Raw genomic sequence first — 11,058 nt, forward strand, 5'->3', positions numbered from 1 at the left:
ATTTCAGTGCATTCAGTTTAATCCCTTAGAACTGTGCGGGGTACTGGGCATGTCTGGTCTGGTAAGTGGCAGGTGTTTATCATCTTCTTGCCAGATCCTGAATCTACTCTGAGATCTCTGAATCTCCACCCTGGAAGCACTATCAGATCCAGCAAGCAGCAGGAATTCTATCAGCTTCCTTCCAGGAACATTCCTGCATAGAAATCTCTGCACACACATTTCACAGCTGGATGTGTTCTGAAGCTGAGGCAGAGAACTCCCAAGTTAAGATTATACTAATAGCTAGGCAGAAAGGAGCATGAGAGAAGAGAAGGCGCTTCTGCTTCAGGACAGAGTAGAAGGAGTTTTTTGTTTTGTTTTGTTTTTGTACTGGGAATCCAACTTACAACCTGCTGCTTGCCAGGCAGCCACTTATGCCACTGAGCTAAATCCCTGGCCTGGGAGACAGTGAAGGGAAAGGAGGATTCCAGATGTTAGCTGTTAGTTTTCACTTCTTTTTTTTTTTTTTTTTTTCCTTTGTTTCTTTGTGGTGCTGTGGATAGAACTGAGGGCTAGCAGATAATGGTGGTTCGTGCCTACAAGCCTAGGACTTGGGAGGCTGAGGCAAGAGGTTCACTGAAAGTTTGAAGACAGCCTGGGCTACATAGTGAGTCCAGGGTCTCAAAAAACAAGAACCTAGGAGCTGGGGATTTAGCTCAGCGGCATAAGCGCCTGCGTTGCAAGCAGGCAGTTGTGAGTTCGATCCCTGGTACCGATAAAAAAAACGAAAAAGACAAAAAAAAAAAAAAAAAAAAAAAACAAGAACCTAGGGTCACAAGAAGACTAGGCAAGCATTGTAACCCTCCATCACTGAGCTACTCTCCACTCCAACTGTTGGTTTAGGAAATGCAAAGATGCATGGATCTACTCACTGCCCTGTTTAGTGTATTTTCCAGATATGCTCTCAGCCCAGCCCAAATAGGACTCCTGTCAGGTAGTCCATTGACCTTGAGACACTGAGCCAGACCCTGGTGAGCAGAGCCTTCAGCAAAAGGCCACATGACCTTTTGGTGCTTGGAGTGGGAAGGGTCAGGAGGATCCTACAACCTGAGGTAACTAGAATTCTTTAACTTTCTAATATCTATGGCTTCTCTTTGCTATAGCCCAGGGGTTCTTGCTATATAAAGTATGGCCCCAGAGAACAGCAGTACAGCAGCAACTTTAAGAGCTTCTTAGAAATTTAGAAATATCAGGTCCACACATTCCATCTGAATCAGAATCTGCATTTAAAGAGACTCTAGAATGATCATTATGCACATTAAATTTGAGAAACACAGCCATAGATGATTTTTGGTTTAGTTGGGTTTGGTTTTCTGAGACAAGTTCTCCCTGTCCAGTCCAGGCCACTCTTGAACTTGCTATGTAGCCCAGGCTGGCCTCAAATTCATGTTACTCTAGCCTCAGGCTCCCAAATCCTGGGATTACAGGTGTGCACCACCATGCCAAACTAATAGGTGATTTTTTTAAATGTGAGGTGGCCACTCCAGACACAGTGTTACATGTCCTCCAGATATAAAAGCCTACCAAATCCTGCTTAAGAATAGTGCTTTTCTCATGCCAGCTCCATCAGACAGGGTGATCTGAGCATGACCCCAGAATCCTGCTAACACATAACTCCTAAACACCCAAGAATCTCCTAGCCCAAGGGCAGCCCTATGTCCTGTTTTCTTGTGACAGCATCTCTTGTCCTCCCTCCATAATTTTTCTGCACATTTTTACAACCAAAAGTGAGCATGAAAAGCGGCTTTTCATACCTTCTTCCTCTCTTCCATTTGAAAGTTTACTCAGATGTTTTTTCTCCTCCTCCTATCTGCATCACGCAAGTCTATCATAGTGAAGCTCATTCCAACACCCTTCCCTTCCCTTCCCTCCCCAGGAGAGAAACACCAAGATTCCCTCCTCTCTGTCCCTGGCTCATTAACTGAACAAATACTTCCAAAGCACCTGTGGGTACAAGGCTGAGCCCTGCCCTGAGAATGGGGAAGTTTCCTAAGTTAGGTTTCCTTTTCTCCCTTGGACTTCGCTCTTTTTCCTTTCTGATCTGTATTTCTTCTCTTTCCCTTTCTCTTAAGTGACTATTTCACCCCAGGACTCAGCCTCAGCCCTCTTTTACATATACTGGACCATGTACTGTAGCTGCTTGGCCGAGGGCATCTCAGCTACACCTGGCAACTACTGGATCTCAGGTGAGCCTCTGTACCAGGTCCCCCATGCTCGTGCAGCTGCCATGGGTGGGGCCCTGGAGCATTGGGGCAGCCCTCATACTCCCTTCCCCATCCCAGGCTTGGCCTTCCCTGACTGGGCCTACAAACCTGAGTCCTCCCCAGGCTCCCGGCAGATTCAGCTGTGGCACTTCATCCTGGAGCTGCTGCAAAAGGAAGAGTTCCGCCATGTCATCGCCTGGCAGCAGGGAGAGTATGGGGAGTTTGTCATCAAGGATCCAGATGAGGTGGCCCGCCTCTGGGGCCGCAGGAAATGCAAACCACAGATGAATTATGACAAGCTCAGCCGGGCCCTCAGGTAAGACAAGCCGGCCAACACAGCCAGAGAAGGCAGAGTTCAAGGACAAGGACTGGTTCTGGCACCCCTGTCCGAGGCTTGGCAAATGTCGTTGCCCACAGGAAGATGCCTGGTATCCTCCAGGAACAGCTCTGGCTGGCCTTGCTGGCTCAGGAGGGCAACTCTGATTGATTTCTAACCTTGGTTCTCCAGGTATTACTACAACAAAAGGATCCTGCACAAGACCAAAGGCAAAAGGTTCACTTACAAGTTCAACTTCAGCAAGCTCATTGTAGTCAACTATCCTGCATGGGAGGTGCAGGCACCATCCTTCCCCTGCCTGCTGCTGGGGGCCCCTGCCCAGTGTCGACCAACTCTTGTGCCCATGGGTATGCAGAGTGAGGTAGGCATGAGGGTGACCCCTCCCCCCAGAGCCCCACCAGCACCTGTCTCTCTGCCTAGGAGGCCCCTAGCCCTCCTCTCCACCATGAGGACTCATCTTCCTCAGATCTCCTGGGTTCTAGTTCCTAAGTAACGCAGAGGAAGGGTGCTCAGCAATCTATCTGGGACAGCTCTCATCACTGAGCAAGGGCCATTTCAATACTAGGCATCCCTCTCTCAATAGTGGAACAGAAGGAAGTGTATATTTGTTTAACCAGGACATGATACAGGGTAGATGCCAGGGAGGAAAACAGATCCCACCCCACTCTCTCCTCAGCTCCTGCCCAGCATGCTGTTCACTCATCAGGCCATTGCAGAGCAGCTGGCCAGACAGCGGACCCCCCAGAAGTCCCCAGATGTCTCTGAGGAAAAGAAGGGGAGCAGCAGCAGTCACTACCGTGAGTGTCTAGGATATGGGGCACAGAAAATCTTCCTTTTCTTTTGTACAGGAAATTGAACTCATGATCTTGCACTTGCAAGACAGGTCCTGTGCTGCTGAGCTATATCACTAGCCAGGACAGAGAATCTTAAGGAAGGAGGAGGAGGCGCTCCTGACCTAGCCACATGGTCCAGCAGACTTGAAACAAGGGATAGTACACAAGTCATTTAGTCATTCAACCAACATTTATTGGCCATCAGTTATCTACAGTTATAGGGGCTCAGAGACAGAAGAGCCCTCAAGAAGCTCAGAGCTCAGAGCTCAGTGGGGAGCAGAGAGGAGAGACAGCCAGTGACCCAAATTGAGCCTTAAGTAAGCACTTAAGTCTGGGGAGGTGCAGAGGTGTTGGGGAGGTGCAGAGAAGTCAGGGCTTCCTGGAGGAAATGACACCTACACAGGTAAGAAAGTAGAGAAAGAGGCCCTGGCAGAGGGAATAGCTTGTGTAGAATAAAAAGCCATGAGTAAGCATAACTGGTCTGGCGGGTGCTGGCAGTTTGCTGGAGTCACAGTGAGACCTGTGGGGAGGGTTGGAACAAATGGGAGTTAGGAGAGAGGAAAGAGGGTGACACAGCAAACAGGTATTGTTTCCCCAAGGTCTCAGAAATCATTGTATGGGGATCAGACTTTGGCCCATGACCAAGAGGGACCTAAAATGGACCCAGGAGGAAGAGGCATGTTCAGATTTTCATTTTATAAAGATCATGGTAAGCCTCAACTCATGATGTTTTCATTTAGAATACTTGATTTTACAGAGGTGCAAAACAATCTGTATTCAATAGAAAGCACACTTGCAATTTTGCATTTTGATCTTTCCCTGTTCTTGGCAATACAAAGTACATTGTGAGCCACAATTCCTGATCCTCTACACAATCATGTGGATGATCTGTTACTATTTTCTACTGTACTGTGTACTAAGCTATGATATTTTTTTCCACCTTTTTTTTTTTTTTTTGTATATATTTTTATCGGTACCAGGGATCGAACTCATGACCGCCTGCTTGCAAGACAGGTGCTTATGCCGCTGAGCTAAATCCCCAGCCTGAAGCCACGATATTTTGTAGTTTGGGTATATTAAATATCTTTTTCAGTTGTTTGTTTTTGCAGTACTGGGGATGGAGCCTACATGTTAGGCAAGCTCTCTACCACTGAGCTATATCCTCGACCCCTTTTAAAATTTTATTTTAAGACAGGGTCTCTCTAAGTTGCTCAAGCCTGACCTAGAATGCTTGATCCTCCTACCTCAATCTCCCAAGTAGCTGGAATTATAGATATGTGCCACTATACCAAGTTTAAATGCATTTTTTACTTATGTTATTTTCAGCTTCCAATGGCTTTAGCAAGCACATAGCCCTGTTGTAAGCTCAGTAGTATTTATACTCGAGTTGAGTGTAGTTGGAATTAGAGGAGACACAAGCCTGGTATTGGAGGCTTTAGAAAATTATTTAGACTGGTGATGATTTAGACTGGTCCAGAACCAAACAAGGGTCCCAGAGGAAGAAGGAGGCTCAGCTGGAGTGAGATGGGGAAAACAAAGTTTGTTCTTTTATTTGTTTACTTATTCATTTCTTTCACTGGATGTTTAATAGCCCCCTGTTTAATGTGCCTGTTTAAGGCATTTTCCTTGGGACTGAGGGCACTACCCTGAGCAGGACTGCTTTTATAGTCTTGTAGGCAGACTTTCAGTTACTAACAGATCTGCACTTAGAAATGCACTCCTTGATATAGGGGAGAAATCGAGAGCATTGGGGAAGACTTCCTTGACAAAGTGACATTTGAGCTGAGGCCCAAAGTATACGTAGCTGAGCTCCGAGGGAGTGGGACAGGCCCTGGGACAGATAAAGGAGCCAGAAGAAGGCCAGCAGGGGATGGAATGGGAGAAGAGGATGGAAATGTAGGCAGATGCCAGTCAGCTCCTGCAGCAACACAATCAAATTTCCTATGGAAAAGATAACAGAGCCACTCCAAGACAAAGATCCAAGAATTCTCTTCATTCCAGCCAATTTATGGACTGAATACCCTTGGCCTCCACCTCAGGCTGCGTGCAGCTAGGGCCCAGACTCTGTGCCCCTGAACATGCAGCTGAGGCCCTGGGTGTTGGGCAGCCAGAGGAAGGCTGGGACTCACTGTGCCACCAGTATGGCAGCTGGGATCTGAACAGCACCTGCACAGCCCTCCCTTCCCCCAAACCCCTCCTGGCTCTGGGAGTGCCCTGGGCACCAACTGTGTGCTCCTCTCTGGGAAACCATGAAGAGAGAAAGTGCCCCTTCCAAGCCCCAGCTTGAAGTGGGTTCTGTCACACCTCCCTGTCCTCCTCAAAAGTGTGCTGGTGCACACACACACACACACACACACACACACACACACACACACACTGCCTATGCTCAAGCCCTAAGGGACACAAAGCAGGTTTATGGCACAAGATTAGCAACCCCTATACTCCCCCACATTTCCCCAGTTCTTCACTGGGCTTTCAGAACACTTACCCACCTCAATCCATCCTTACCCAAAGCAAGTGATGCCATACAGTAAGCTTCATAGGGCAGCAGCACGCAGAGACACACTGTGAGGGCAGAAGCAGCCCTGCGCCTGGTGCCTGTGAGACACAGCCTTTCTGGGAAACAGTGGCCCCACCTCATGTAAGGCCCACAGGGAGGGGACACTCCAGCAGAGGACCCACACTTTTCTTCTTGGAGGAGCACTTTTCTCACTTCCTGGATCCTATCTAACAACCTGCATGCATAAAGTCCTAACTTACCCAGTTGTACTCCCCAGTCCCCCCAACCCTGTGACCATATTAGGTTGATATTTGCTCTTTGAGTTAAATGATGTGGTCTCACTAAGAAAAATGTGGACTGAAGTTAGGATTCTGGAAGTGTGGAGCTCCAGCTAATCGGCTCCAGGGATCCAGGTGGGCAGCAGGTGAAAGGAGGCAGATTAGGAAGGAACGGGAGCAGGGAAGCGTCCTTGGAAGAAGTGCTGTGGTCAGTGCAAACAAAGTCAAAGCTCACTCCATATCTAGCCTGGGCCCTTCCCACTCGAGATGCTGTCTGATCTTAGCCAAGAGAGGGCCCTTTGTGACAAAGAAAGGCCTGCACATGTCAGGGACAAGCCCAAGGATACACAATCACTTCTTCACCCAGCTAGAATTAGAGCCTTTGCTCCAGGGGCAGGGAGTGAATTCCTTGAGTTAAGTGGATTCCTTGAGTTAGGGCAAAGGATATCCTTCATTCCTTCTCTCAACACTTTTTTTTTTTTTTCCTCCCAGTACTGGGGATTGAACCAAGGGCCTTCTCACTGAGCTACAATGAGAAGCTCTCTTTATTTTTTATTTTGAGACATGTTTTCACTAAGTCACTGAATTGCCTGGGCTGGGCTCAAATTCCTGGTCCTTCCAACTCAGTGTCCCAGAGCACCAGGATTATAGGCAAGTGCCACCACACCCAGATCAATATGCCTTTTTATTAAGCATTAAATTTGTTCCAAGGCAGGCTGCATTCAGGGGAGAATAAAGTAGAGCACAGACATTAGATGAACAGGCACAGGACAGACCGTGGGATCCTAGCTAAGTGCCCTGTGAACAGGTGCAGGGGACAGGACAGCAGGCAGCAGTACTTGCATCCAGACTGGAGTCTGGATCCAAGAAAGGACATTCCTGAGGAAGCTGAAGAAAAGCAAACCAGCCAGGAAGATGGGAAGAGACTTTTGGCAGGATATGGAAGGGAAGAAAGAGAGTACAGTCCCTCAGAGAGGGGCACCTCCTTACCCTTCTTCTTTCCTTCCCCAGGACTCGGCTCTGCCCCCAGTTCCTCCTGGCTGAGGACATGCTGCCATCTCGGGGGCCTCCAAACCCAGCTGCCCAGTTTCGCCTCCTTCGTCCCTGCCCTCTCACCTCTTCCCTCCCCCTGGGCCCGCGTGTCAGGGTCCTTGCTGCCTCCTCTTCCTGCAGAACAACAGCTCCTCCAAGCCCGCCACCCTGCTTCGAGTGCCTGGGTGTCCCCCAGGGCCCCAGCAAGCTCCAGGGCTCCCCTTGATGGCCAGGCTGGGACAAGGTATGGATGAGAGCCTTCTGGTGCCATTGCTCAGGTCTGGGGGGCTGGAGGGTAAGCCTGACCAATGGTTGGGGTAAAAGGGTATCTGGAACCCAGGGAGACCTTATGTCCAGAGGTTCAGACTGGAACTTGTGGAGAGCCCTGTGTCCCCCACCCTGGATCCTCCTTAGCTGGAGCAGAAGATGGAGGGGCCTCCAAACTCCATCCCCTCTTGCCCACGTCTTCTCTGGTTTTGCTGGACACAAGTTGAGAACTGCAAAAAGATGTGAAGAGGTGACTTACACCACTACAGAAAGGCACAAATGTGGGGGTGGGAAGAACTGAGGCAGGGTCACTCCTCTCCCACCAAATTGCTCATCAGACTAAGAAGTCTTGGTCTCTATTTTTTTTTGGAGAACGAGAGAGAGAAGATTAATAAGGTTTTCATCAACTGAACCATTCATCCTATACCTGCCCATGTCAGAAGGAAATCAAGTGCTTTGCTGGGGAGGGGCTACCCCCCAACTCCTTTTTTCTCCAGCTTATCTCACTGTCTAAGCTAACGTCACTGTCTCTCTGCCACTCCCCATACCTTCTCTTCCATCCTTTTGAAGCTCCAGTTATCTTCAGGAGCTTCCTTCTACCTCCTCTGCCCGAAGGAGGTGGGAGGAAGGGACTGCTTCCTGCCTCTCTAATACTCCCCACTGGCCAGGAATAAAATGCCCTTGGCAAACTACCCCCTTGGAGGTCTGATGGCCTCCCTCCCTCACTCCAGTAGGTCTCAACCACCCACCAATTGCCTGGAACACCTGTTTCTTATCCCAGACAAAACTAAATTCCACCCATGAGTCCTGCAGGAAGGGGCTGAGGGCTTCAGGGAGGGCCTAGGAAATGGGAAACAGCCAGGCTCCTCCTTGCCACCATCATCATGGGCTCTGAGAGATAAGGGCTGATGGAGCAGTGGCCCGGGAGCTCCTATAGATGAGAGAAATCAGCCTTTTGGAGAGTAAGGAGGCCACTAGAAGGGGTTCTTCTTCCTTTGACCTGCCCCTCACATCAGGGTCCTAAAAATAACAAACTAAACAGATCTGAAGCAGGTGAGTTGAGGGAGTGGGATATGTGAGAGGGGGGTCTATTGCTCCGTTAAGGATAAGTCAACAGAGGTGTTGCAGGAGCCAAGGCACTGAACCATACTGCCCTCCTTTCTCCGAGTGGCAAACCACTCTAGTCCTTTCTAGAAAGGAACACAAGGTCCCTCTGCTCATTCTTTGCCCCTGTCCTTCCAGTCTCTTCTCAGTGAAGGTTCCCTAGCCTTTACTTTTCACTTGTTTGTTTGTTTGTTTGTTTGTTTGTTTGTTTGTTTTGAGACAAGGTCTCACTATGTAGCCCAGACTGGTCTTGAAATTGCAGCATGCCTCATGCCTCAGTCTCCTGAGTTCTGGGATAACAGACATGTGCCACCACACCGGCCACCTTTGCTTTCTGCTGCTGCTCAGTCCTTCTTGTGGTAGACACACTGACAGGGGACTAGTAGACAAGGAAAGAGACAGAATGGGCTAGGAAGGCCTTGGCCCACAGGAAGATAGAGATGACCAAAAAACCCAGCCCCTGGTTTCCAAGCTGGGCCAAGGCCCAGGGAAAGGATCCATGAGAACTCATCTCAGCCCACATGCCAACAAGGACATCCCAGATTCTTTTCTGGTAGTTCCCATCAGTCTCCAAAGCCACAGGCCCATCCCCCACCTGTCAGGAAAGGTCAATCCCAGGGGCTTTTCTGTCACCCTGCTCACAAGGGGTGAGACCAAGAGCCAACACTGTGACCAGCACAAGGAAGTGGTGGTGCTGTCCTGGGGCTTGGGTCCTATTTAGAGGGGCCAGCCCCAAGGACAGGGTTTTCATAATGGGGACCCTGGTGTGCCCTCAGTCTGATACCACATCCTTTTCAGTGGTTTGTAGCTGTGATGCCTGTGATAAAAAGGCTTGGAGGTCACTAGTCTAAGATTTCCCTCCAGGGTAGGTGTGAACCTAGGCCATGAAAAACTCAGCCCAAAGAACTTATTTCCAAGTGATTGTCTCTTTGTTTCAGGTGACAGATTCAAACACAGCAGAATTACCCAACATCCTCAGAAGTGTAATTCATTATTGTCCTGTGCTTTCCTGAATTTCAACAGCCTCTGGGGCTCTTTCCCAATTGTCACAACCCAAAACGTTTCCAGACACCGTAAAATGTGACCTGGGAGAAGGAGGGGGGATCACCCTCAGTTGAAAACCATTTAAATTCAGAACGGCTTTGGCAAACCCTGATGTTATGCAAAGAGGAACCCAGCTTCTCCAGAGAGGTTTGGTGTCCAATTGCAAGAGTGCCCTCTGGAGGCCTGAGAGTGTCCCAACACTCAGCTCAGGAGCTGGCTGGGTGTAAAGAATCCACAGAGGCACTGTGTGGAGAGGAGGTAACAGGAGCCCCGGGAGAAAAGGAGTTGCACCATGCAGTTTATGAGAATTTTTCGTTTCAAACCTCCTTAGCAAATCCCAGACAACACCAAAGGGTCAACAAAAGACTAGGGGTTGTGGGTTCTGGCACAATCCAACCCACACAGCATGGCCTAGGGACAGCAAACATGGGTGCTCAGTCTCCTGTCTGGAGCAGAGAGGGCATGGACCAAGTAGCAGTCATGTCCTCAACACCACTTCTCAGACCTCAGTTCAGTTGTGCCAAAGATGCAGATCGACCAACTGACCACTCAAGGGCTTCAAGAATCCTAAGCAATCAGATCCTCCAGGCTGCATGAATCTTATTCTGTCAGGAGCCAGAAGGGATGTCTGAGATCAAGTTCAAAACCTCTAATTTTACAGGCCCAGAGAGAAGGAACTTGTTCCAAATCATACACATAGAAGAGCCAAATTTAGAATATAAATTTCCTAATTATCAGTTAATGTTCTTTCCATCTCACCATAATCACTCAGCTAGAAGATTTAAGAGGTACTTAAAATTCCTTAGAAATAAGAGTATATTATATGTAGACAGGGAAATTTAGAAGTTTTTTCCCCCCTTTTGGTACTGGGGATTGAACCTGGAACCTTCACACTGAGCTACAGCTCCTTTATATTTTTTATTTTGAGACAGGGTCTCTAAATTCTCAGGCTGGGCTTCAACTTGTGATCCTCCCACCTTGGCCTCCTCAGAAAACAAGGTTAACACTGCCCATCTTCTATGTGATTTTTAATGACCATCGCAGGAATCATTTTCTCTTTTGTGTACATTTTGGCACCTGACTACATACTGTCTGGTGCTGACCTCTGAATATTTCATGGGCATCAAAGTTGTGTGCCCACAAAGGTGGCATTCCCTGGTGAAAGGGAAGGTATTTGGTCCCTAGAATACTTGATTAACGAGTGAAAGAGGCCTAGAAAATCAAATGCTAAAGCAAAAACAAAATATTTGTTGTACAGAATTGCTGGCGGTGAAAAGAATCCCTACCCATTCTTCATTCCCTAATGAGAACCTGATCAGAGAGAAGGGAAATTCAAGCACCATGTGTTATGTATGAACAGTCATGTATCAGTTTTGCCATGGTTAGCATGCACTGCTTGGCAACACCAGCGCAGTGTGAA

General features: G+C 48.5%; 1 protein-coding gene across 1 annotated transcript; it reads left to right on the top strand.

Annotated features, from left to right (window-relative positions):
* The first annotated feature begins 815 nt into the window (after positions 1-815).
* On the top strand, positions 816-7,677 carry Etv3l (ETS variant transcription factor 3 like). The gene is made up of 6 exons (XM_063250337.1): positions 816-1,091; positions 2,112-2,225; positions 2,367-2,559; positions 2,752-2,941; positions 3,257-3,377; positions 7,203-7,677. The coding sequence occupies exons 2-6, from the start codon at positions 2,165-2,167 to the stop codon at positions 7,475-7,477; spliced, it is 840 nt and encodes a 279-aa protein (XP_063106407.1). The 5' UTR covers positions 816-1,091; positions 2,112-2,164; the 3' UTR covers positions 7,478-7,677.
* Positions 7,678-11,058: the final 3,381 nt, after the last annotated feature.

The sequence above is a fragment of the Cavia porcellus genome, unplaced genomic scaffold (assembly GCF_034190915.1).
Source record: "Cavia porcellus strain 051 isolate PalLab524CR breed Dunkin Hartley unplaced genomic scaffold, mCavPor4.1 scaffold_6, whole genome shotgun sequence".
Lineage (NCBI taxonomy): Eukaryota > Metazoa > Chordata > Mammalia > Rodentia > Caviidae > Cavia > Cavia porcellus.